Raw genomic sequence first — 26,057 nt, 5'->3', positions numbered from 1 at the left:
CAATTAGTGTTAGATCTATAGTGGGAAGGGAAGGAAATTGAAAGTAAATCCCCAACAATCAGTGTCTAACAGTAGACAGGTGAAATCAGAATACGCAACATCACTTAGTAATTTCCAGAGACATACTGGCATACTCTTGTACTCGTGGATACCAAGATCTTGAAGATCAACTGGTATGCATACTTCAAGTCTGGTACCACTAATATTAGCTGAATGAATTCTTTAGAGATGTGCTTAAGCCTCTAGCAGTTTTTTAAAAATAGAAATCATATTTCTAACAGTTTTCCTGTGTCTTGTAATTTTTCTCAGATAGGCAAATTTGTGCATGTTTTTCTCCATATAGCTGCAGGTTAGGATTTATCCTGTAAATTATGTTATCTCTGCAAGTATATCCTAAAAATACAGGAAGCTTAGATTGTTTTAAGTAACTTTGGTTTGAGAAGTTGATTAAACACTGACAAATCGCAACTACACAGTTACACATTTGCTCTCAGTCAACACTTTTCAAAATTTTAATTACATCCTCCCTAAATAATTTTTAAACTGTATATCTCCCTTACTCTCCCCCCTTCCATACACACATTTTTAAGTTGTCAGAATATTTTCATCATAAGTTTAGGTAGTTGCAAAGGATGAAAATTCTGGAATGTAGTAAATATTGTCATTTTCAAATAAAACTTTTATATTACTCATATAAACTTATCCAGTGAACTTTAAATCTCATTAATTTGTTACCACCATTTATCCACTTCCAAAATAACTAAATACTATCCTCTTTAAAAGACAGATTTTATATGATTCCTTTTCCCTTTGAATTTATTTCAAATCTGTTTTCCCTCACCGACTTTTATCCTAATATATAATATACTTACGCTTGCAGGCCTATTTATTGGTTATCCTATCATACTTTATCCTTCTCTGTAACAAAAATGTATATATATATACGGAGAGAAGAACTGATTTTTAAAACTCTCTGTGACCATAATGCTCTAAGTGTTAAACATTATTATGGATTGAATTATCATATAATTAATATTAGGTATATTAAAATTTTTGAGAAAAAATTAAATGTGAAATGTCAAAAAACCTCATGGCTTCCAAATGTATATCTCTTACTGGGATGGATATAGCTTCCTCTTCTCCTGTACTCAATTAGCTCATGTATCCATGGGTAAATGCTAATTTTGTTTCAATAAGACAGCGTTCCATTTCTATTTCTATTTTTTGTTTCTATAGATTTACTCACTGAGAAGTCTTGTTCACATAAAAAAGTACGTGAGAATAAAATTAGTTTTGTTATAACAATGTCACTCAATTTCTTGAATGCCTTCCTAGTTTTATAGCAAAGATTACACAGTGATCTGTCATCAAAAATTAATTTAAATGATCTACCAGCTCGATTAGGTCCTCTTTCAATTTTGTTGAAAGCAAAGAATTAGAAACCACTTGACTTGCCAAAGGATTGTAATGTAGTTATTAAAGTCATTCACTTTCCATTTCTGGAAGGTAAACCCAAAAGGCTTTACTCACCAAGACTTAAATGACTACAACTGTTCTTTTTTCACTTAGAGATATTTCATTGAACTTAACACATGCAAAAAATAAAAATCTCAATTTCAATACCATTCTATCAGTATGAAATTTTAATATATTTATTTTATCTCAGCATTAAATATATCTGCATCCAAAACTTAGAGCTGCAGACTGGCAAAGCCAGTCCTCATTGTCAAACCAATCAGCCAAATCAGCAGTACTTTCTGGCAGAAAAAAGTCTGACTTCATTTTTCAATTCTATGTAATGTGTTGATGTGTGCTCGTGACAACCGTCTCACTTTTGAATCATAATTCTAAGACAGATAAATAGATAAGGCATGGAGCCGGACCAGAGTTTGTCACCCGGATGAAATAAGACACTGCGGCTTTCAATGATTTCTTTCCAACACATCTTAGCTTTGTTTTCTGGAGCTATACATTCTCTGATAATAGTAGGTGGTGGAAGAGGTGAGGTCATTAAATAAAACTGTCTTTACTCCTCCTCAACATCCATCAACAATACATGTCGATTTCAGAACAACCCATTCTCAACACCCCAAATATCTAATACAACCCTTTGTTCTTATCAAAAATATATGGATGACTAAGAAGGACAAGAAGCCTTACCTTAGTGACCTGATTAAAGGAGGACATGAAGGCACCCAAATCATAAACTGCCCCTTGTTTGGCACCCTGATGTGCCTGGGGGAATTTGCCATCATGGGACCCTGGATAGGTGAGAAGGAAGCCTTTCTTCTGCAAAGTGGGAGGGGGCTGATTATGAAAAGTAAGAGGGCCTCTTCAAGCCGAGCTATTTTAAGAGAACGTGCAGGTAGTAGCTGAGGATATAAAAATGGATTCTCCTAAACCTACTTGTGTCTTGACTGCCCCTTGGAAGATCTTTGTGTATTCTTGGAGGTACTCTACGGGAAGACTGTGCTGTACCTCACCAGTTCTCTTTGAACCTTACTGTCAGGGACAGCATTAATCATTTCGTTGTAAAATTAAAAAAAAAAAAAGTGCTGCTAACATGTTTCAATTTCCTTTGCTTTTTGGTAAAATGTGTCATAGATACAAATGAGTACATAAAACATATACATAAAGAAAATGACAATTTTTGTGGTTTTAGTCATCATTTCCCTGATTATGAATGAAGCTGAATATATTTACATGTTTCTTCTTCAACTGAAATGCCTGCTTATGCCTTTTATCCTTTTTCTTTTTTCTTTTTTTTTTAATCTGCATTGTTTATCTTTTTCTAATTGCTTTGTTGGCAATAAGATTTGGATACAAACTGATCTGGATACAAACTGCTAGTCAGTTATATCTTCTGCTACAAATGTGTTCCAAGTGTGGCTTTTCTTTTCATTCTTTTTATGTTGTCTTTTGATTTATGGAAGTTCTTAATTTTGATGTGGTCAAAATTAAGTCATTTCCTTTATGACCTATGTTTTCAGTGCCCCTCCCCTCACCCCTAGAAATCCCCAAAGTCCCAAGGTCATGATGATACTAAACTATACTTCGTTTTAAAGCCTTATGGTTTCATCATTCACATTTAGGCTTTCACCCACTTTTGCATCTGAGATAGGGGTTCAATTTCATTTTTTTCATACCATCTATTAAAGAGTCCATCCTTACTCCTCTGATATGTGATGCCAGGTATGTCAGACATCAAGTTTCTATGTACACATATTTGTTTCTGGATTCTCTATTTGATTACATGAACCTATTTATATATTCCTGTGTCAAGACTACACTATCTTAATTTCAATAGCTTTAATAAGGTTATATGTATGTTAGGAAAACTCTCCCCACTTCCTCTTCTTCAGAAGTATCTTGACTATTCCAGAGTGTCTTCTCTATAAAGGCTTGAATTTTTTTTTTTTTTTGCGGTACACGGGCCTCTCACTGTTGTGGCCTCTCCCGTTGCGGAGCACAGGCTCCGGACGCGCAGGCTCAGCGGCCATGGCTCACGGGCCCAGCTGCTCCGCGGCATGTGGGATCCTCCCGGACGGGGGCACGAACCCGTGTCCCCTGCATCGGCAGGCGGACTCTCAACCACTGCGCCACGAGGGAAGCCCAAAGGCTTGAATGTTTTTGTCAGATATTTTCCCGTATACTTTGTATTCTTTGTTACTTTTGTATTGATATAGTAACTTTAATAACATTTTCTCAGCGATTGTTGCTGGAGTTAGAAGGAAAAGGGACTTTCAAATACTGGTTTCTATCAAACTTGTTAAACTATTTTTCATAATTTAACTATGAATTCCTAGAGCTTTTTATACAAACAATAATATTACTTTCAAATAATGATAGTTTTACTGCTCTGGTTAATACCACCAACACAGTGTCTAACAGAAACTGTAGAATGGGGCATCCTTTGCTTATTCCTGGTCTTAAAGAGGGACTTTCAAAATGCTAAGGTGAGGTTTGCCAGAGATTTTTTTTCACATGACCTTTATCAGATTAAGGAAGTTCTCTTCTATTCTTAGTTTTCTAAAAGGTTTATGAGGATGATAATGATATCATAGGAATAAATCTTCTTATTCATCTATTGGGATGACCTTATTAAATTTATTTCTCCTCAATCTGTCACTATGGTGAATTACACTGACTGAGTTTTTAATTTTAAACCAACTCAATTCCTGGAATAAACTCAATTAATTGATGAATTGGTAATTTGTCAGTGTTCATGAGTAATTTTCCTTTTTATACTTTCCAGGATTTATTTTGCTAATATTTGTGTATAATATTTTTGTATCCATGTTAATATGTGAGAAGTTCCTTAATTTCCCTTATTTATACATTCCGTCTGGTTTTGTCTCAAAGGTTATGCCAATTCCTAATGAGTTGGGCATGTTCTTTCTTTTATTTATTGACCTGTGAGTTGTTTAGAAGTTTACTTTGAAATTTCCAAAAGTCTATAGCTTATTTCGTTCTTTTTGAATCTTAAAGCTAGTTATAATCATGTCACTAAATTCCGGTCCACGGAAATGAACAGAAATGATATGTGCAAATTCTAGTTTTCACTAAAGGCAAGTTACATACATGCTCTCCCTTTCTTTCTTTTGTCTAGTTACAATATTAATCTAAGGGCTGGAGTGGAACAGCCATCTTAGATCAGGAGGCAGAAGCAATATATTGAAGATGGTAGAGCAAAACAACAAAAGAAGCCTGGGTTTCTGACACCATACCTGCCATGGACACCATATATTTGGATTGTTAAACGAGAGTGAAACTAATTTCTATCTGACTTAACCCATAATTCTTTTTGGATTTCTCTTAACTGAGGTCATGCTAACTCTAATACAAAGGTATTGAGAATCTAAATTATCATGGCATTTATGGAAATGAAAATAAAGACAGGTCTGAGGTGCGATATGACAAACAGAATTTGTATCTCCAAGCTGAACAGCCTTCCCTTCCCTTTCATTTCCTAAAATGACCCTGACTTCTTATTGTACTGCCTATATCTCCTCTTCTCCCTTGACCTCTCCCACTTACTAAGTTCACTAGTGCCTTTCTATAAACAAGGGTAATCACTCTAACCCTGCCTTTCTGGCACCAAACTGTCCCAATTCCTAATTTTCCTAGCACAGTCCTAAAGTTGTATTACCTCCGCATGCGCTTTCCCTCTTCCTGCTTGCAGGCTCTCACCACTCCACTCCAGTGTAGTGGTGGTTGCACACCACCACTCCAGCTGTACTCCTGCACACCACATTCACCACGCCACAACCCCTGACTGAAAACCATTAATGACTACTTATTGGCTAAATAGCCATGCTACCGCCTTTCACCTCCCAACCTCGTAATGGACACAACAGAGAATGCAAAGCAATCACAGCAGTGCTCTCCAAAAGAGCAGCCCAGAATCCTTCCCAAAAGAATGTTTCAATAGCCAGTACTGACCAGTAGGAACTGGCACTCAGGAAGAAACCCACTTGTATCCCTGATATAAAAGATAAAATCTAAACTCCTTGGTTTGTATTTCAAAACCCCGAAGTGTCTATTACTCTCTCAAAGTTTTACAGACAATGAGGCTATTAAAAAAAAAAAAAAAAAAAGATGTGAAAGCCTTTGAAATGGAACAAAAACTTACTGGGTATTTTCAGTGAAAAACTAGTTTTTGCCTCGCGGACGCTTCTGGGTTTTTTGATTCTACAGGATCTCTGTATCAGTCACTGTCTTGGAGCTATTTATAACTCTGTGAGTTATAGATGACTGATCGCTATGCAAATGATTCTTGTACATAGACATGAAATAAATTTTGTCTGGGGAGGTTCAATTGATTTCCTTCCTCCACTATGGAAGAAGCCAGTTTTGCCTCTATTCTAAATTCACTTCAGTACTCTATTGCTCTTTGAATGTTCCTTTAAGTGAATTGTAACATCTTGCTCATTCTCTGATTAATTAATGAGTTAAACTCATTTGTCATGAGTTCATTTTATATTTGTATGAGAGTCATGATTTCATGATTTTGCCTTAAAATTTTTTTTTTTAAATATCCTTTTAGCTAACTCTTTTTTCTTTTTTCTTTCTTTTTTTTTTTTTTTTTTGCAGTACGCGGGCCTCTCACTGTTGTGGCCTCTCCAGTTGCAGAGCACAGGCTCCGGACGCGCAGGCTCAGCGGCCATGGCTCATGGGCCCAGCCGCTCCGCGGCATGTGGGATCTTCCTGGACCGGGGCACGAACCCGTGTCCCCTGCATCGGCAGGTGGACTCTCAACCACTGCGCCACCAGGGAAGCCCTAGCTAACTCTTTTTTCATTATTGCCTTTAAACTTTTATTACATCCCCAATATAGAATGTCTTCTCTGGCTCTTTCTACCTGACACTACTGATTTTTCCCATTTCAGAGAGGAAACTAATCTCCTCCATCATGTCCTCAAACTACAAAAGCCATGCTTTTCCATGACGAACCTAGACTGCAATGATGTTAATTTATTTTACAATTATTGTTTCTTTGTAATGCCTTCTACAAAATGCACTGTTTCATTCACATGTTGTAGACAGTGCATATTTATCTTACATCATTAATTCATTTATATGTAAGCAACTTCTCTCCTCAATTAAAGTGCAAGCTCCTTGAGAGAACTGATCACAATTCCTTTTCCTTTTCTCCTCTTCACTGTCTACCTAGTACCTTAGTGCCCAATAAATATCCACTCTGAGTCCCCAGTATATGTAGGAAGGATGCTTGCAAGCTGGTAACCACTAGTTTGTTCTCTGTATCTGTGAGTCTGTTTCTCTTCTGTTTTGTTTTATACCTTTGTTTTACTTTTTAGATTCTACAGACAAATACTCTGTTATCACTTATATGTGGAATCTAAAAAGGATCCTAAAAAGGATCCTTCCAACCAAGATTTTTTTCAGGTAATCACTTAGCTTTATTTGGGGAATCAACCTACTATGTTTTGGCTGAAGGTGGTTCCTTCCTAGGAGAATTCACACTAAACTTTAATGAAGATAATGGAAGCTTCTGTGAAACACCAAATAAAGTGTAACACTGATCAGAAAGGCTAGGGAAAAAAGAATAAATTGATATGCTTCTGGGTACTTTTTTCCCTCAACTGTCAGTACTGTGTATACCTATATTCCTAAGAATAGTCTATGTGAGGATTATATACATTCAGTTCAACATTCATTCTTTGATTTTACAAATGTTTATTGATTGTCAACTATATGTTAGAAATGTTTTGCAGGCCCTGGGGGTGCATTTGTAAATAAAATGTAATTTCTATTCCAAGAAGCTTACCTGCTAGTGAAGAAGGAGAGGGAAGTATTGAGAAAGAAAAGGGAAACAGACACAACTGCGACCTGAGCATATAGATAATTGGTGACAAGCCAAATCAAGTTGCTCGTTATGACAAAAAAGACCTTCTTATTTTCAGGTATTATAACTACTAAACCTTTAAAATTAATCTATTGTAAATACTCCTAATGGAATAATGAAATTTCAAATTTTGCAGATCTGTATCACCAGGACACGTATCCTACATTCAAAGCCTTACATACCCTAATACCACCTAAACCAAATGAGAGACCACCAACATTTTTCTATGGTTTAAGTGCTAAGTTGTGAGGACTAATAAATGGTCTTGAGACTGCTTCCAGCATATTTGATTTTATGAACTATAAAATACTTTACCAGCTGAACAGTCTACCAAGTATATTAAATCCACTCTTTATAATGCCATATGAAGTCAAAGGATTTCATAACATTTGAGCATTAACATTATTACTGAGCATTTTCATTTTTCATTCATTATTACCGAGGTTTTACTTATGATAATTATTTCAAATTAAAACCATCTTGAGAAAACTGCCACTTTAAAAAACCTAGTTCATTTAACCAGTTTTATTTTTCTCATGATGATTTTTTATTTTTTACCTTTATTCTTAGCGGAACCCTTAGAATAAGGCATTTAAGATTTTATACCATAGTACTATGTTAGTAAAGAGATTATGTAAATAAAAAAGACCAACAAATACTAATAAAAGTTATAGGCTTCTTGTTGTTATTGATAATTTTCAGCTTCACATGACATACTAGTATAATCAAAATGATTAAATAAGAAAAAATAAGCAATCACGTAATGATAACAATAACCTAACACTTGTCTGGTCCTAAATATTTTCACATATATTTTCTTTCTTAATTCTCACAACAGTGTGATAAAATATGTTTAATTATATTCACTTTTACAGACGAAGGAATCAAGAAACAAGCGATTTACTAAATGTTGAAGTGGCATTTTGTGTAGTGAACCCAGGTCCTCAAACTCAACATTTCTGTTTTGGTTCATACTTTTAAAAAGAGCATTTAATTTACAAGCCAAATACTGTTGGCAAGACACTTTCTAAGGATAAGTAAAATATATGTGGAGGAACACTAAACATTTTATTCACTTACGATGTCATCATGCTGAAACCAAGAAAGTCAGTGTACTTTCCCAATGGCCTGGTTAAATCTAAGGAATAGATTATTTCCCAGCTAGGGTCTGCACACTGTCGATCAAAATCACTTGCTTACACAGGACTAAAATACTCTCAATTAGCATCTTTCCTTTCCTCACACTCAAAATATAAATATTTTATTCTTAATTAGCCTTATTGTTTAAAAGTTTCTTATTTTTCACCTGCTCATTAAAAACATTAAAAAAAAATCACCACTAGACCCAAGTCACTCAATATTTTGTGTGTTTTCAAAAGTTTTAAACACAAAATATGCATATTCAATATTTGCATCATACTCTCCATATAGCTTTAAATATCTCCCCCTGTATATAATAGCATGTCAATATTTTCTTTTTGAAAATATGACTTTTAATGGCTGAATAATATTTCATCGTTAGGTGGTACCATAATTTATTTTACCATTCTTTCAATTCATGTGGTTTTTATTATAAAAATGTTTATTTATAAAGTAATCTAACCATGTTTTTTAAAACTTGAGGAACAGAGAAAGGAATGATATCACAGCCCTAATTCTTGTCTAACAAGTCGCTGTTATAAGATTTGCTTGCTTCTTTTTTTATACACCTATCATCATATGTTATCATTAAAGTACACGTAATTTTATATCTTGAATTTGTTTCCATTTAACATTATATAATAAACCTTTTCCAAAATCTTTGTGTCATGCTGGGTGGAAATTTCACATTTTATCTAACCATTACTTTATTGCCGAACAATAAGTCATCTCCCCTTTTTTTCTATAAAAATGTATATCATTTTCCAATAAATATTGCAAGCACGTAATCTTTATATATTTGCACTTAAAAAAATGATTTCCTAACATCAGATTCCTGCAAGTAAGATTATTGAAAAAAAGGCTAACCAGCTTTTATCATTATTTGGATATTGTAAAAAAAAAAAAATGTTGACTGCCCTTCAAAGTATAAATAGCAACCTAATCTCAGTTTCTTATCAACTAGTCCTTTTAGTAATTGGGAAATACAGAAACAAATAAGCATAATTACATTTAAGCTAATTATGTCTTCCATAAATTAGTGCATCACCTGTCTTGAGAGAGCAGTGACCACTTAAACACACACAATTTTTTTCTTAATTCTTTTTTTTTTTTTCATTTTAAAAGTTTGTATCTACATATCTTTCTGGTATAGTTTAGCTTACTTTCTCCTTTGAATCTTAGATATAGTTTTAGAAACGCTTTCCAGAACTGCTTCCTTTGGGGAGTGCTCTGAAATCCACATCAGGACACAGCAGTAATCCTGATAGAAGGACAAAGAAAATGCCCCAACTTACCGTTTCTAACGCATGTACACGGTCCTGCAAATAAAGCATAATACATAATTATTAAAACAAAGCTATAAAAAATCATTTCAAGTTTACTTAATTTTTAGATTTTCTATTTATCCTCTATGAACAGTAACATTTAAAAAATGTAAAAAATGAAAACTCCTACTCAGGATAATCTCTCCAATAGAAAAATAGTCATAAAAGAATCACTTTTCTCATCTCAACTAGTGTTAGGAGGACTACAAGGTTTAATTTAATAGTAAATACCATAAATTCAAACATAGTTACTAAGTGGAATAGATTTTATCACTTTTGCATTGGTAAAATTATTTATCTATTTAGTGAAATATAACTATTAGATCTGAATATATGAACCACTAGACAATAGTAGTGATTTAAAAAAGGAATTTAGCACATATACCAGCTCTCAATTAGGTATACAGCACAAAGTATGCTCTCACAGGAAGTAAAGTTCAGACATAAGAATGACTTCACCAATTAAAATTAATAAGTACACTGTTAATTGAAACAAGTCAGGAAAAGTAAATGAGAAAGATATGTCACATGCAGCCAATCCTGAACCCAGAAAGGTCTTCATTACCTACAATATCTTAGAAGGTTTCATAGAAATACTGTTTTTAAAAAGAGTCAGTGATAATATCACTTTAAAAGCTAAATGATTAAGAATGGTTTCATTCTCAATCCAACAGTTGTGTTCTCAACTCTTCCCAGAGCTAACAGCTACATACTAAAAGTTTTTACCAAAAAAAAAAAAAAAAAAAAGCTGACTTGAGAGAGAGGAGACTGAAAATTCAAGGAAGTGCAAAGCCATCCTTTTTACGAGGGTCAAGGCCACTTTTCTTTCTATTCTTTCATTTTAAGTAGTTGGAGGAGATATATAAAATCTGGATTTTTAAAAATTAAATTGTTTGCGCTAAGAGGGAAAGGAAGGAAAATGGTGCAGAGGGCCATTCAGCTCAGATCTCTGTGACCGTACAGAGACTGACAGAGACCCATGACACTTAGGAGCATAAACTTGGCTCTCCCCTGCATTCTCCCAGCTTCACCTAACACACAGAGGCCTTGCCTTTGAGGACTTCTGCAACCCAGCCTTCAACCCTCAGACTGCGAAACTGGGTTGAACATTTCTGCCTCTTTAAATATTTGGCTATGTGGGCACAAGCTAAATGAATATATTATGCAAAATCAGCCCAAAGCAGATTGCTTTTAGCAATATAATCTGTTTAATTACATTTTGTTGGCATACTTGAGAGAACCTCACCCTTACCCCCATAATTTTCATAAAATAACTGCTATTTTATTGGTGACTTGTGTACTGTCACATTTGAGTAGCTCGTAATAAATGAATATAATGCCTCAACGGGGCTTTGTTCTGTTCTTACCAGGCATCTTATTCACAGTGCATCTGGGACAAAATCATTCAGCAAAGTGTTATCATCACTTGCAGACTGAACAGAACCTCATTAGACAGTCTTTGGGAAGTATCGCATTTATATGAACCATCTTGGAAGGCTGAAAATATTTACAGCCACTATTTGGGCCTTAAGTTTTCCCCACACCATGTACCTATGGGGCTCATATTATTTAGAATTAGCATATTTTAAAAGCACACGTACAGCTGGTTTGAAATCCGTGATATCATATGATGCCAAAATAGTACAACTGAATTAAATTCCATTTTAATTCATAGCTCACTGTTTGGTAAAGATAAACTGATATAATTTATGTATTACTGTCTTCATTTTACTTAAATATTTGTTACAGGATTTTAAAATACACACTGTCATGGATTACATGTTTGTGTACTCAGAATTCATGCATTAAAACCCCAATCCCTAATGTGATGGCATTAGGAGATGTGGCCTTTGGGAGGTAACCAGGTCATGAGGATCGAGCCTTCATGGGATTAGTGCCCTTATAAGAAGAGACACAAGAATGCTTGCCTCTCTTTCTGTTCTCTGCCAGGTAAGGGAATAAGGAGAAGATGGCCATCTACAAGCCAGGAAGAGGTCCCTTACCAAGAACCGAATCTGCCAGCACCTCGACCTTGGACTTGCCAGCCTCCAGAACCGTGAGAAATAAATGTTTGCTGTTTAAGCCACCCAGGCTACAATAATTTGTTATAGCAGTCCCAGCTGACTGAAACATAACCCTAGTCTATAAGGCTAAAACGCAAATGGTCAAAAAATCTCAATTTCGTTAAAATATAAAGATCAATAATCTATTTCAATACAATTTACTTATGTCTGTCTATAACCTACTCCATTCCAAAATGGTACTGAGATAGCTTTCAATGAAAAATATATATGTTAAGAAAATGAGAAAATTAGGGAAACAAGAAATTCAATTCATTAGTCTGAATTTAAATAATTCAGTTTGCCAATCAACAACAGCTAATAGGATACCCGTCATTGTTGCCAATTAGTGAGCTCTGTCTAAACTGCAGTTTTGTTGGCCTTAATTGTAGGCCATAAATAAAAACAAACTACTCCTAATCTTTATGAACTTATTAACTTGCTTTTTTTTAACATCTTTATTGGAGTATAATTGCTTTACAATGGTGTGTTAGTTTCTGCTGTATAACAAAGTGAATCAGCTATCTGTATACATATATCCCCATATCCCTCCCTCTTGCATCTCCCTTCCACCCTCCCTATCCCACCCTCTAGGTGGTCACAAAGCACCCAGCTGATCTCCCTGTGCTATGCGGCTGCTTCCCACTAGCTATCTATTTTACGTTTGGTAGTGTACATATGTCCATGCCACTCTCTCACTTCGTCCCAGCTTACCCTTCCCCCTCCCCGTGTCCTCTAGTCCATTCTCTATGTCTGCATCTTTATTCCTGTCCTGCCCCTACATTCTTCAGAACCTTCTTTTTTTTGTTTTTTTAGATTCCATATATATGTGTTAGCATATGGTATTTGTTTTTCTCTTTCTGAGTTACTTCACTCTGTATGACAGACTCTAGGTCCATCCACTTCACTACAAATAACTCTTTTTATGGCTGAGTAATATTCTATTGTATATATGTGCCACATCTTTATCCATTCATCTGTCGATGGACACTTAGGTTGCTTCCATGTCCTGGCTATTGTAAATAGTGAGGCAATGAACACTGTGGTATGTGACTCTTTTTGAATTATGGTTTTCTCAGGTTATATGCCCAGTAGTGGGATTGCTGGGTCTTATGGTAGTTCTATTTTTAGTTTTTTAAGGAACCTCCATACTGTTCTCCATAGTGGCTGTATCAATTTAAGAAATGTATTGCGAAATTTAAATGGTTGAAGTTGACTTCTTTTCTGGCAGAAAAAATTAGTTATTATAATTCTGTATATAAAAGAATTAGGCTACTGCAAATCTCTATTCTCAAACAAAATATTTGCATACATCTGCTCATGTTCTTATCATTAAAATATCCAATAACTTAAGCCAATATTGTGGAACTGATACAGTCTATGAAAACACATGCCAGTATATGTCTTGGAATGAATATATAATTATACCAAAATATATTCTCCCTATCCTCTCCCACTCTTACTATAACTGCAACTGTAGTGTTTTGTTGTTGCTGTTTAATCTTCAATTTTCATTTCAACAGATTTTATCTTCAAACTTGGCCTGCAGGTTCAGCACTCTCCCTCCTCTCCTACCACATACACACTCCTAAGGTTAGATCCCCAAAAGAAAAGAATTGCTAGGATATTGAAAGGGGGGAGAGTAGGTGAGAGGAGTAGAGGGGGAAGACAGAAGTAATGAAGTAAGGAAGATACTCTCAGTATAATCATGACATTTCAGGTGGTTTTAATAAATCAGTGGTTCTTATTTTTGTAGCCATGGACTTTGAGAATCCTTTCCCCAGGAAAATGTACACTATACACAACACACAGAATTTTGTATATATTTTTAGGGGAATTGCAGACTCTCTGAAACCCACTCATGGGCCTCCAAGTGCTTTTACTCCAAATAAAAACACTTGAAATAAGATGTAAGAATTATTTTAGTAGACCAAATAATTTATTTTAAATAAATTATTTTATTATGCCAAATAAACTATTTTATTAGACCAAATCTATTTATTTCTCCTGTATGAAATATTTCTGGATAACAAGGAAAGAAACAATGGGGAGTGGAAGGTTAAAAATTGGAGGAGAAATTTCCTTCAAATGTTTTGAAGAAAAAAGCTCTTAGGGAAAAAATATGTTTTATCGTTACCAGTTTTTTTGTGATTGGAGAGTCCCTTTCCCACTATTTTTTAGTGCTATTTAAGATGGGGAAAGTCTAAGAAAAACCTAAAATGGCAACAATTATTTTAATGTTTACTCTTAAGGATTATACATATATAGTCACTGCATAGTCCCTGAGTTACAATGAAGAGTACTAGCTGTTATTATCAGTGTGAATACTACATACCATTTCTAAATGAAAACAATAATGCTAGAAATCACATTTTAATTTATTCTGGGCTTGACAGATGGAGTAAGGTGAGTTATATTTTTGGGAAGGACAATAGCACATGCACTATAAAAAAAAGATGTATTTTAACTTTTTATCATTAGGTTAGTAACCTGTCTTGAGCTGTATATATTCCTTTGCTACCTGGTCACAGTGGGGCGTACATTAGAGTTTATGAATAAACCAAAGCAAATTCGTTAGTATCACTGGAGATGGGAACATATTTGTAGGCTGTTAGGAAATGAAGGCTACGTGGAGAGTTGGTATCTGAATCCTTGGTCATTAACAGTTTATTTGACTCAGCTGAGCCAATCAACTAGCCACATTGATTCATCCATCCCATCTAAGAGATGAAATAGAGACTCACAGGTCTGAATGCTCAGAGTTCTCTCCCCCTGATAAGTAGAGCTGTACAGGTCTAGTGACTTTATCACAATAATGCAGCATTTTCCAAAAGTGCTTTAAATACATCCATTAGCGTACAAAGAAAGCACAATACTGGCGTAAAAATATAATGAAAGTCTCTATTGCTTCCGAGTCTAAGAAACATTACAAGCATAGACTAATTCTGGAAACTTCTCTGTACTGAAGGGCCATGATGAACATATAATTTACAAAAAGAAAACCCACAGTGAGGACTCCCTCTCGTCACTGTTCTAAATGCACAAAGCCTGTTTTCTGGAAGAAAAATCCACTGAGCTTCACCCAGAGAGACCACTGCAGGGCATTTTTCCTGTCAATGTTATCTTGGTTTAATCAACACTCACACTTTACCTGCTGTTTCGTACATGAAGGTTATAAAATGAAATGCATTTTTCCACATGACAACCCATCACATTTAACAAATTGTCAATCATTTTTTTAAATAATTCAAAGAGTCAGAAATAATTTCAAATGTATTATTTTCTACACTTCAAGATATTAAAGTGAAAGAAAAGGAAAAGGCTTTTATTAACCACCTCAAAAAAAGATCAGTGTTTCATAGTCATTCTAAAAAATTAAAACAAAATAGATAAAAATCATAAACAACCTCAATGTTGCAACACCAAAGTTTTAAAATATAGCATAAGTTGGCTTTGAATACACACAGAAGTCAAAGATCTGTACATAAAATTTCATGTTATCTATTAAAAGTCAAAGTTACTCTATATTTTAAAAAACTTTAGAATGAATGACATTAGGGCAGCATGCAGTGGTTTCCCACCATCTGGTGTTCAATTTAGCCATCATTAGATATTTCCGGTCAATCTTTGTTAACTCATTTCACTAGCTGCTTATGTGCCTTTTTCAAATAATCTACCTCAGGGTTCAAAATAACAAAACAGAAATGCTGAAAAGAAAACCACAACAAGGCATCAGGATTTTACCTAAAAAGTCGTCAATAAGAAAACCCAACATTTAACTTATCAAGAAAAGCCAGTTTAAAGGTACGTATTATTTCCTAGCCTAGTAATGATCCTTGTTATCTACCTTTCACTTGGGGACTGGAAAATCAGAAGCAGAAACAAAGACAAAATTTAAGAACAAAGCCGAAGTGTGTGCTCCACATTTCTGACCTGTTCTCTCATCCACTACCGTTGCCAGATAGGGACCTGAGGCAGCCAGTTTTGCTTCTGTAGCTTTCTTCTGCTGTATTCTCAGGCTAGCAGTTTGGTTTGCGGTATTGTTATGAGGCCGTTGTTGACTACTGCACTTGCATTCAGTACTATTCAGGAAAGGCTGAGGTTGCACTTACACTGACGTGGGATGTGTACATGGGTTTGCGGAGCAGGGAATACAAGTGGGGTGAAGGAGGAAAATGAAGAGAAAGCATGGAAATGGGGCTCTGTTGGTTTGTTTCAACAGATTTCACACTGGAAAATGTAGCCAGAAAGGCTAGGTAAGGGTTTTGCTTAAAATCCCTGTAAGCATTTCTAGTCAACAGTACAAAACTAACACCAAAAAAAAAAAAAAAAAAAAAATCTCAGATTTACCCTTTATATTTTAGAACACAAAGCAAGGCAATGAGATTTCTTCCCCCTGCCCCCCTTTAAAATGAAGAATCACTGTAAGTTTCTTCTTTAATGCACAATGTAATACGGTGCATAGGTGTGCGCCTACAGGATAAGACTGCAACTCAAATGAAGGGCAAAAGCCAGAATTATCTTTCTGTTGGTACTGCTCAGTTCCACAGTGAAACTGCTAGTAACAGGTAACAAAAGTTCAGTGAATGACATCTAGACTGGAGAACACCTAAAAGTTATTTGCAGATAATATAAAGGCTATGATCGTGGTTAGGGGTAATGCAAATGGTAACCAATGTAATTTCAAAGATTGTCCCCAAAAGAGATGCAGGAACAGGAGTTGAGTAGCAGGGGAAAAAGCTAACAATCCAGAAACCAACACACCACATTTTTTTTCAAGGATTTACACCTTATGAAATAAAGTACATGTCTCCAGTTGTGAGGCCTGTCATATATCAGCTGAATATGCTCTGAACTCTTATGCAAATCATAGTGCAGTGGTGATTATGGCATAATTTATGAGTAGGTCTGTGTCATGCATAACTTGTGGAAAACAACTGGGTGTGCTTTTTTTTTTTTCAGGGTGTGTATCTGACTGCCACCAAACATAGCTGATCTAATGAGACTCCCTCAGGCTAACATCTCCTTTGTTTCCCTCAAGTGTGCACATCTCTTGGGTTTCCAAGTGAAGCATGTTCACAAGGAAACCCATATAATCACAGAACCCTTTGTCCCAAGCTCCTTGCTCTTGAATATTTGAATTGCAACACATGATTGTTGACTACTGTGCATGTCACATGGCTGAGTCATTAAATGGCAAAAGCAAACAGTCCACCTTGGGAATTAAATTGTAATTCCAATAATCCACATCCTAATTTACATGGAAAGTCATTTACTCAATTCTTTTCAGGAATTAAAACATAAGGAATATTATATTAGATACTCTCCTTTTCACCCTCATTCCCACATTCCTTCTGCGGGCTACTGCGTACAGTTATCTCCCACCATTCTATACAAAGAGAGAGGCTGCTGCTCAGAATGACTAATCAAGGCATAGATAGTTTTAAAATAATGTATTATCCGACTGACATAACTCAGGCTTTTCTTGCTTCCTGACTCAGTTTGACTCAGCTTAGAACTATACTAACCTCCATTTTGTAATACACAAGTACAGGTAGAAAGGGAAAGGTGATTAAAGGATTTAAAACTAGCCTTAGATTATATGTACTCTGATAATCAATGGTGCACTATTCTTAGTATCTACAAAAACTGAGAGAAAAAACCCAACAACTTAGTTTTCAGTTGAACTTCTGGGAAGCATACCTGAAGGCTGACTTACCCTGTATGTCCTGAAATAAAGCAGATGTATTTTGACTATTCAGTTCCAAATATTCTAAATATTTTACCTATGAAGTACTTAACTGCTTTTTCTTCAAATTGAGCTTCATTCTGATTTCTCATTGCAGTCTGACTAGCATCTTCCGAAGGTGGCATTTTAAATAGTAGCTTTGGCTGTTTAAGAGAGATGTGAGTAAAGAAAAAGAGTTGGAAAGCTCTATTGTCTACTTAAAGCACTATAAATAGTAATAGCTATAAAAATAACACCAATAGGACCATAATAATTTCTAATGATTTTTAAAGGACCTTTAAAATGTTCCTCCAAATAACTGTTTACCCAACTAAGGTCACAAATTTTAGGGAAATCATTATTTGAAATTTAAAATACTTTACTCTTCAGGATTATAAATAAAGAATAGTGATTCATTTCAAAATATCCCCAACTGTCTGGCTTTCAAAATCATCCCAGGAAGTAACTGATCCTAAATTCCAAAGTCTATGAAGGAAGGAATAAATAAGATGTGAGCTTGTTAACAGACGCACCTGGGCAGTTTTAGCCAGTAATGAAAGCTACTTTTAACACTCACAACCTTACCTGTGGATAATGGCCCACTAATGGAGTGTGATTTTAGGAGTTCAGGAAGGTCTGACTGATTACCCAAAATTATAGTTTCCTTCTATTTGCAAAATTATTTAAAATTCTACCAACAGAAATTTATTCTTTGAGGAAGAGGTCAAAAATTTACTCTTTGACTCTTCCCACTCCAGTTCATCTTTCAAAAGACAAACATTCTTGAGACAGATAACCATTAAACTGTAGTTCATTCCAAGGCAGGGTCAGCAAAGTACGACAGTAGGTCACTCCAACATGCTGCCTGTTTTTATAGGTCTGCCAGCTAAGAATGGTTTTTACATTTTTATGTGGTTGAAAAAAAAAGTCAAAGTAAGAATAATCATGACGTGAAAATTACATGAAATTTAAATTTCACTTTCCATAATTAAAGTATTATTGGAACATAGCCCACTCATTTCTTTACATATTGTCTATGGTTGTTTTCATTCTATGACGTCAGAGATGAGTTGTTGGGTGAGAGCATATGGCCTGTAAAAGTGAAAATATTTAGATACTGGTCCTTTACAGGAAGTTTGGTAACCCCCTTTTCTAAGATATTGGTGTCCTATAAGAATTACTTCTGGCCTCACAGAGGTCACCCTGTAGGAAACCCTGTATGTAACTGGAAGCAGAGGATAAGGTGAGACATGCTGACCAGGGATAAGAAACTAAAATAAGAACCAGAAAATTTTTACTCAACTTTTAAACTTTAAAGCAAAATTTAAAAGTTGTATGTGCATAAATACATATGCCCAGAATATAAACCATTCCTCAGGCTATATACGTTTCTTCCTTTTGTCCTTTATTCCTTTTATCCATTATTTTTTCTTTCCTTCCAATTTCTTTCCCTACATCATTGCTTCCTTCCTTTCTTTCTCCTCCCTCCCACTCATTTATTCATTTAATTAATTCATCCACGTTTACTGACACAGACACTATGATAGACACTGGGTACACAGTTATTAACAAGAAAGATAAGGTCTCTCTGCCTTCATGGAGCTTACATTCTAAAGGAGAAGACATGGACATAAATAAAGAAGACACCCAGGAGCTATGATGGGGGGTAAGGGCAGAGGTTTGCTTTAGACAGGTTGATCAGGTTAAGTTCTCACAAAGAGGTGACATTTGAGCTGAAAACTAAAGGATGAAAAAGAGCTGTCACCGAAAGAGTTAAGGGAAAAGCATTATAGAGAGAGGGAGTGGCAAAGGCAAAGGTCCTGGGACAGGAAAGAATTTGCTTAGTTTAAGGAACAAAAGGGACAGTGGTATGTGTGTTGTGCTTGTTAATGAAAACATTCCTTTAAATCACCAGTATCATAAAAATCAACACCATTTATTAAAAGCTTATTATTTGCAAAAATTGTATTGGGTGCTTCTCACATATGTTCTCATTTAATGTTCACAAAAACTCTCAATGGTGAAAATGACTAATTTTATTTAAGTCAGAGAAACAGACTTCAAAGATATATGTATTGAATTGTACATTGTGATTAAATGTTGGCAGTTAGACTGTAATCCAGGTCCACCTGATTCAAAGGAGTCTACATTAACTCTGAAAGACAAATAAAAGGTCACGTTAAAAAAAATGTGTGTGTTTGTTTATTTAATATGTTGACAAAATGGAGTAGTGGAAATACCATATGCTGACAGAGCAGTTTTATGAGCAAATAGCCAATAAATGCCAATATTACCACCAGGGCTATTTTTATGTGTGTGGTAGAGGTTAGAGGATATACTGGATAACTGTTCTGCAGGCTTTTCTCAAAATTACACATGCCAGAAGAGCATTCCAAAACTTATTTTTAACAGATGTCATGTGACAGGGTAACAAAACACATACTATATCACAACAAAATTTAATGTTCAAATAAAAACCATTATTTGCACACATTTTTATATTTATTTCGGTATATAATAAAAAAAGATTATATTTTTGGCATATGCCTTTCTTAAGTAAGTTGCAACTCCCTCTGACTTCTGGGTCTGACATTAGGCCAGCTGAAACACACACAGTCAATACCACTGGGGAAAGAGCAGAAGAAAGGATAAAGGAGAGCAAAGATCTACACTTAATTAGCGGAGATGTTATGCAGTTAAATGGCACCTCTATTGTGCTGGTCTCCCAGTTCTTTTAGATCTGAGCTGCAGGAGATTAGTTTCATCACTGAGCTCATAAATGGCCTCTTTCCTCCACCCCTGTTCCATTCGTGACAAATTTATTAGTTCTTTCTAACAATGAAATGAGAACCAGGGATTTCAATTACCACCAGAATGTAGTAAAGGCATGGAGTCCCTTGCAGGTAGTATTTTTCTATTTCATTTTATGGGCAAATATAGAAACATTGTTAACAGACATTAAATGTTATTTATTAGCATGCTAATAAGTCTTCACACTTTTAAAAGTAAACACTAAACTTCTAACAAATTAAACTTAGAATAGTAAGTGTAAAGCAGATACTCTGGAAGAGGAATGCACTTCAGAAATAATTTTTTAAAACCAAAGTAATCACTGAGTATGATAAAAAGACAAAGATATAAGAGGAGATGCTTATTAGTCATTCTTTCAGCTCAGTTTAGTTTTATCACCTTTTGCACAATTTAAAATTTATGCAAACGTTTTCAATGTTGCCTTTAATTTTTGCCAGAATATTTTGAACCTGGCTTAAAACTGAAATTGAAGAAGCCCAAGGAGGGCTTTAATAACAACTTTCTTCAGTCTGTTTATTTAAAACATGATGAATAAGCAAAAAGAAAAGGTGCAGAACTGAAAAAGAAAAATGATCCCTTCTCCTTCCTAGAAGTGTTCAAGATTACTGGATTGTTCATAATCTTGCACCAGGAATTAAAATCTTTCTCACATGCCAATAGCTAAATATACATATAACACTGTCCAGTCACCATATACATGTGAGCTTAGAGCCTAAGGGTTTATAAGTAGTTTTAAAGTTATAGAAAGGCAGGAAGAAGTTTCACTACTATTAAGACCCCAGTGTCGCCTGACTTATTTAATGCGCTCTCTCAAAATTGTTTAGCTTCTTAGTCTTTTTCTTGAGGAAGTAGGAGGTCAGTTAGTATTTTACCACACTAAATGCTTAATATCTTTACTAACAAATCATTCTCATAGAAAAAAATAGAAGAAATTTAAAGGAACATTTAAAGAAATGCCAGGAACCTAAACAAACAAACAAAAAAAGTGAAGAAATTCTGTTCTCCATAAGCTCACAAGGCATTTAAGCACAGTAGCACAGAAGACAAGCGAATTCTAACGCAAGTACCAGCCTGGCCACTAACTGGCTGAGCAAGCTATGCGCCTTAGCTTTTTTATCTGTAAGATGAGAATAAAAGTATCTATCTTATAAAATTGTTGCGAGGAATAAATGACATACATTTAGAAGTTTTAGCAGTGTATGACACAAAAGAATTGTCTGGTAGCTATTAATATCATTCATTAACAAGACAGAGGGTGATTTTTTTTCTTCTCTAATGTACAGATCATCACCCTTTGGGGTTGATTTAGCACAATCTTGACAGGAATTAACAAATGCTAAATAAGTATTTGTTAATAGATTGAAACATAACATTAGTGAGTTTCCAAGATCCCAGACTGGGGAAATCCTCTGTTTCTTTATATTCTGGAAGATCAGCCAGGGATGGGAATTGGAGATAGCCCTTGAAGCGAGGACTACAGTTTCTTTCAATGATCTCCTATTAATACTTTGAACCTCAGAGATTCGTTTTATGAGTCAGCAGAAATTGTTTCACCCAGATATATATTACTGCTGAGCATTTATTTCCAAATCTGTTGTACATCACAGTCATTACTTAAAATATTGCTTTTCACAACTGTCACTGTTATCAGGAGATGGAAGACAATATAGAGAACACAATGTTATGCCCTAAATGTTTGTGTCTCCCCAAAACTCATAGAATGAAATCCTAATCTCCAATGTGATGATTTTAGGAGGTGGGGCCTTTGGGAAGGGATTAGGTCAGAGGTGGAGTCCTCATGAAAGGATCATGCCCTTATAAAAGAGACTCCAGAGCGCTCTCTGTCTGCTGTGAACCAGGAAGCACGCCGGATACTGAATCTGAATCTGCCAACGTAAATACTGAATACACGTAGTGAATCTGCCTTGATCTTAGACTGCCCAGCCTTCAGAACTGTGAGAAACGGGACTTCCCTGGTGGCGCAGTGGTTAAGAATCCGCCTGCCAATGCAGGGGACATGGGCTCAAGCCCTGGTCCGGGAAGATTCCCACATGCCACGGAGCAACAAAGCCTGTGTGCCACAACTACGACTGTGTGCCACAACAAAGCCTGTGAGCCTGCACTCTAGAGCCCGTGAGCCACAACTACTGAGCCCATGTGCCGCAACTACCGAAGCCCACGTACCTAGAGCCCGTGCTCCGCAACAAGAGAAGCCACTGCAATGAGAAGCCCGCACACCGCAACGAGGAGTAGCCCCTGCTCACCGCAACTAGAGAAAGCCCAAGCGCAGCAACGAAGACCCAACGCAGCCCAAAATAAGTAAAATAAATAAATTTATAAAAAAAGAACTGTGAGAAACAAACGTTTCTAGTTTAAACCACTCAGTCTCTGGTATTTTTGTTATAGCAGCCCGAAGGGCCTAGACACATGGTTAGTTGTCCAAAGTTTGAGGCCCATTTAGGGATGTGACAGGAGAAGAACAAGCACATACACGTTATGGAGCATGGTATTGAAATGATCACTCAAACTGCAACCCAGGTGAAATTGCCCCAAATCGTAAGGCGACAGTTGACTCTGGAAACATGGCAAGAACTCCCAGACAAGTTCAACACTTGCAAAACGTCATAACATGCTTAGATGGTTTTCATTTTTCCCAAGAAAATGAAAGTTGTTCTTTACATCAGGCCCAGTGCCCAAGGAAACCAGAGCTTGGATTCTGATGAAGGTACCAGGGGATGTTTTCTGGAAGTGTTGCTTTTTATGGTGTCAACTGCGAAAGGGATGGTGTATGGAGACAGATAAAATAAATTCCTCCCTTGTGGCAGCAATTTACAAAATCTGCAACACATACTTAGTTCATTTTCACTACTGAGTTTTTAGTAAACCTTATGTCACAGGGTAAAATCTGGGCTTTTGAGTTCAAAGACTACACTTTGTCTTTGCATTTTTAAAATGTTTCCAAATGGCGTCTGTTTTTTAGAAGCTTTTTAAGAAGCTTGATTCAAGGAGACTGCTGAATCTTTAGGACTTCTGCTTTGCATCCCTTTGGATAAACAAAACCAGCCACAGTTTTACATTTTTTATTCTCAAAAGAAAACAATCTAGTCAATCAACTTCCATACACTCAGACACAAGAATACTTCACTCTCAGGGTATTCTATTTTCCATTTTTATTGTCATAAATTTCAAATTAAAATTAAGTTGCAAATTTCACGTGAAAGAGGGTGACAAAATTTAATGATCACTAAAATTTCAAGTGGAATCTATTTTACTGATCTTCGTTCTCTGCTCTCCTGAGGCCTCTTGACATAGTAAATTGAAGTGTGCAAATCTAATTGGCTGAGACCCTGCTTGACCCTAATATAGACTGCTAACGTTTTATCTCTGCTGAGAACTGATACCAAATTTAAGGCTTGGTAAGCCTCTTCACCTTTTGAGAAAATAGAGATTTTAATGAGCCATTAAGTCACAAAGCCCTGAAAGGGGCAAAGTGTTGCCCAAGCCTCCATCCCCTATAATCGCCCATGTTTTAAGTCATTGCTTAGGACCATTATTTTTTAATCATACAGCAGACAAAGGAAAAGATACAAAGAGATTTGCCTACATTTTGAAGACTGCATCTTGGGAAGAATAAGTACATATGCATTACATTTTTGTTTCTGGAATTATAGAAGTTCCATTATAACTCTCAGGAATTATCCGAGGTTATGATAAGCAGGATATTGCATTTACCTTCCAGTTTAATAAAGCCTTAAAGAGTCAATCCCAGTTCACCAATTTATTCAAATTGGGACTTCTAAAAACATACTTTAGTATCTCCCAAGCTAATGAGAATTTCTGGGGAAATTTAAGAATCTCTTTTACTAATCCTTCAACTCTTCTGGAGATCCAGTGTTAGGACGCAGCATCCCACATCACCCTCACTTTCCCTTCTAAAGTAACTCAGGGACTCTTAGCTACCCCATCCCTGCTTTCTATCCACAATCTCTAAATTCCCCAAACCACAACCTAGTTTGAAAATTCAGGTTTGGACATTCTACAGTCAGGCAGAAATGACTGACAGCAAAGCCACAGAGACTACCCAGTTGGTCTGTCACTAGCCCACTTTAACCCATGGTTGCTTACTAGGGGAGGACTGCATCTACTGGGATTACTGAGCAGTTAATGTTCTATACTGTCAGCCTCTGCCAGGGCAATTTATTTGCCCATGTCAGTTTTCTGTCTTTGGTGGGTTTTCTTGCCTAGTTTATCTCCAACGATGTGACTGCCAACTCTACACTGGAATTCTTTTCCATAATGTAATACAACTATATTAATATTTATTAGACTTGTTCCAAAAGAACTAAGAAATTCGAGTTCTATTTTTTTCTTCAAAACACCACACTGCCATAGCCTACTCTATAAGTAGCTGTAATGAAGTAATGACTGAGGAAAAGATTATCTTCTCCTTCCAGCTCATTTCAGATGTTTGTGCCTAAGCATTATTTAAATGACAAAAACAAAAATCAAACACCTGCCCCTCAACTCCCAAAACATTTCTAAAAAACTAAAATCTTTCAAATAGAAGATCTCAGAATATATTTTTAAAAAGCTGTCTAGGACAGAAATTAAACATAATTACAGGTCATCTGAAAAACAACAAGTCGATAGTGCCACTTAATGTCCTTCAAGGGCATAGCTTCTGAAATGTCTCCAAAAAAATTACTTTTTTAAAGAACATAAACCCAATTTAAAAAAATTAAATGAAGGATTCAGCTCATTTTAAATGAAAGTACTGATACTGAAGAAAGTGTCCAGAAACACTTTTAGATTATAGATACTACAATTAAAATGTTCCCTTTTTCCTCTTAAAATGATGAGACTGATATTCATATGTAGCCCACATAGTCAATTTCATTACTGCCATATTGTGACTTTTTTCACTTTTTCATTATATTTAGTAGCTATCCAAAGATGTAACATTTCCTTTAGCACAATCATGGTTGCCTAGTGGAAGAGAGAGGAAGAGAGGAGAGGAAGAGGGAGGGGAAAGGGGAGGCAAGGAGACGGTGAGGGAGTGGCTCCACGAGGGCAGGTCTCATGAAGGCAAGGATGTTTACTGTTTCAATGCCCAGCATGCAGCATGCCTGGTACACAGTAGGTGCAAATAAATAGTCCGCGTGTGGAATTCATATTTATGGAGGACCTGCCAGATACCAAGGTTTAAACATTTCTAACCATAGTTAATCCTCTCAACAGTCTTATGAAGTCACCAATATTATTGTCCCCAATTTATATATATGAATACTGCCTCGAAATAACCTAAAGATGGCCTAGTAAAAGAGGACAATGAATAGAAAAACTCGTGTTCATAATCATCTATTTTTATCTCATTTAAAATAAAACCAAAAGCCAGATTACGTAAGTCAGAAGAAGACGAGGGGCACATGTATATTCCAGACACTCTGTTAAGTGACTGTCATAGGTAGCACTTTGAAGCTTTTCATAACGAAGCATGATACTCTTTTGGTGTGCTTTGCATTCTGGGGTTCACAAAGTGAAACGGGGGAGGAAAGCAAGAAACTGGTGAAAGGTGAGCCAGGTAGGCTGGAAATTTAAAAAATAAAAACAACAGCAACCTTACCACGA

General features: G+C 35.8%; 1 protein-coding gene across 1 annotated transcript in view; it reads right to left on the bottom strand.

Annotated features, from left to right (window-relative positions):
- The window catches only part of CEP128 (centrosomal protein 128), a gene marked incomplete at its 3' end in the record, with an annotated part of 415,333 nt that overhangs the window by 43,968 nt on the left and 345,308 nt on the right, over nucleotides 1–26,057 (bottom strand). Inside the window, exon 19 of the mRNA XM_082649309.1 lies at nucleotides 9,801–9,824. Within this exon, the coding sequence (XP_082505435.1) occupies nucleotides 9,801–9,824 (24 nt within the window). The remainder of the gene's footprint in view (nucleotides 1–9,800; nucleotides 9,825–26,057) is intronic.

The sequence above is a fragment of the Grampus griseus genome (genome assembly GCF_964374135.1).
Source record: "Grampus griseus genome assembly, chromosome: 2".
NCBI lineage: Eukaryota > Metazoa > Chordata > Mammalia > Artiodactyla > Delphinidae > Grampus > Grampus griseus.
Note: the sequence above shows the minus strand (reverse complement) of the source record. Positions and strands in the feature narration are given on the sequence as shown.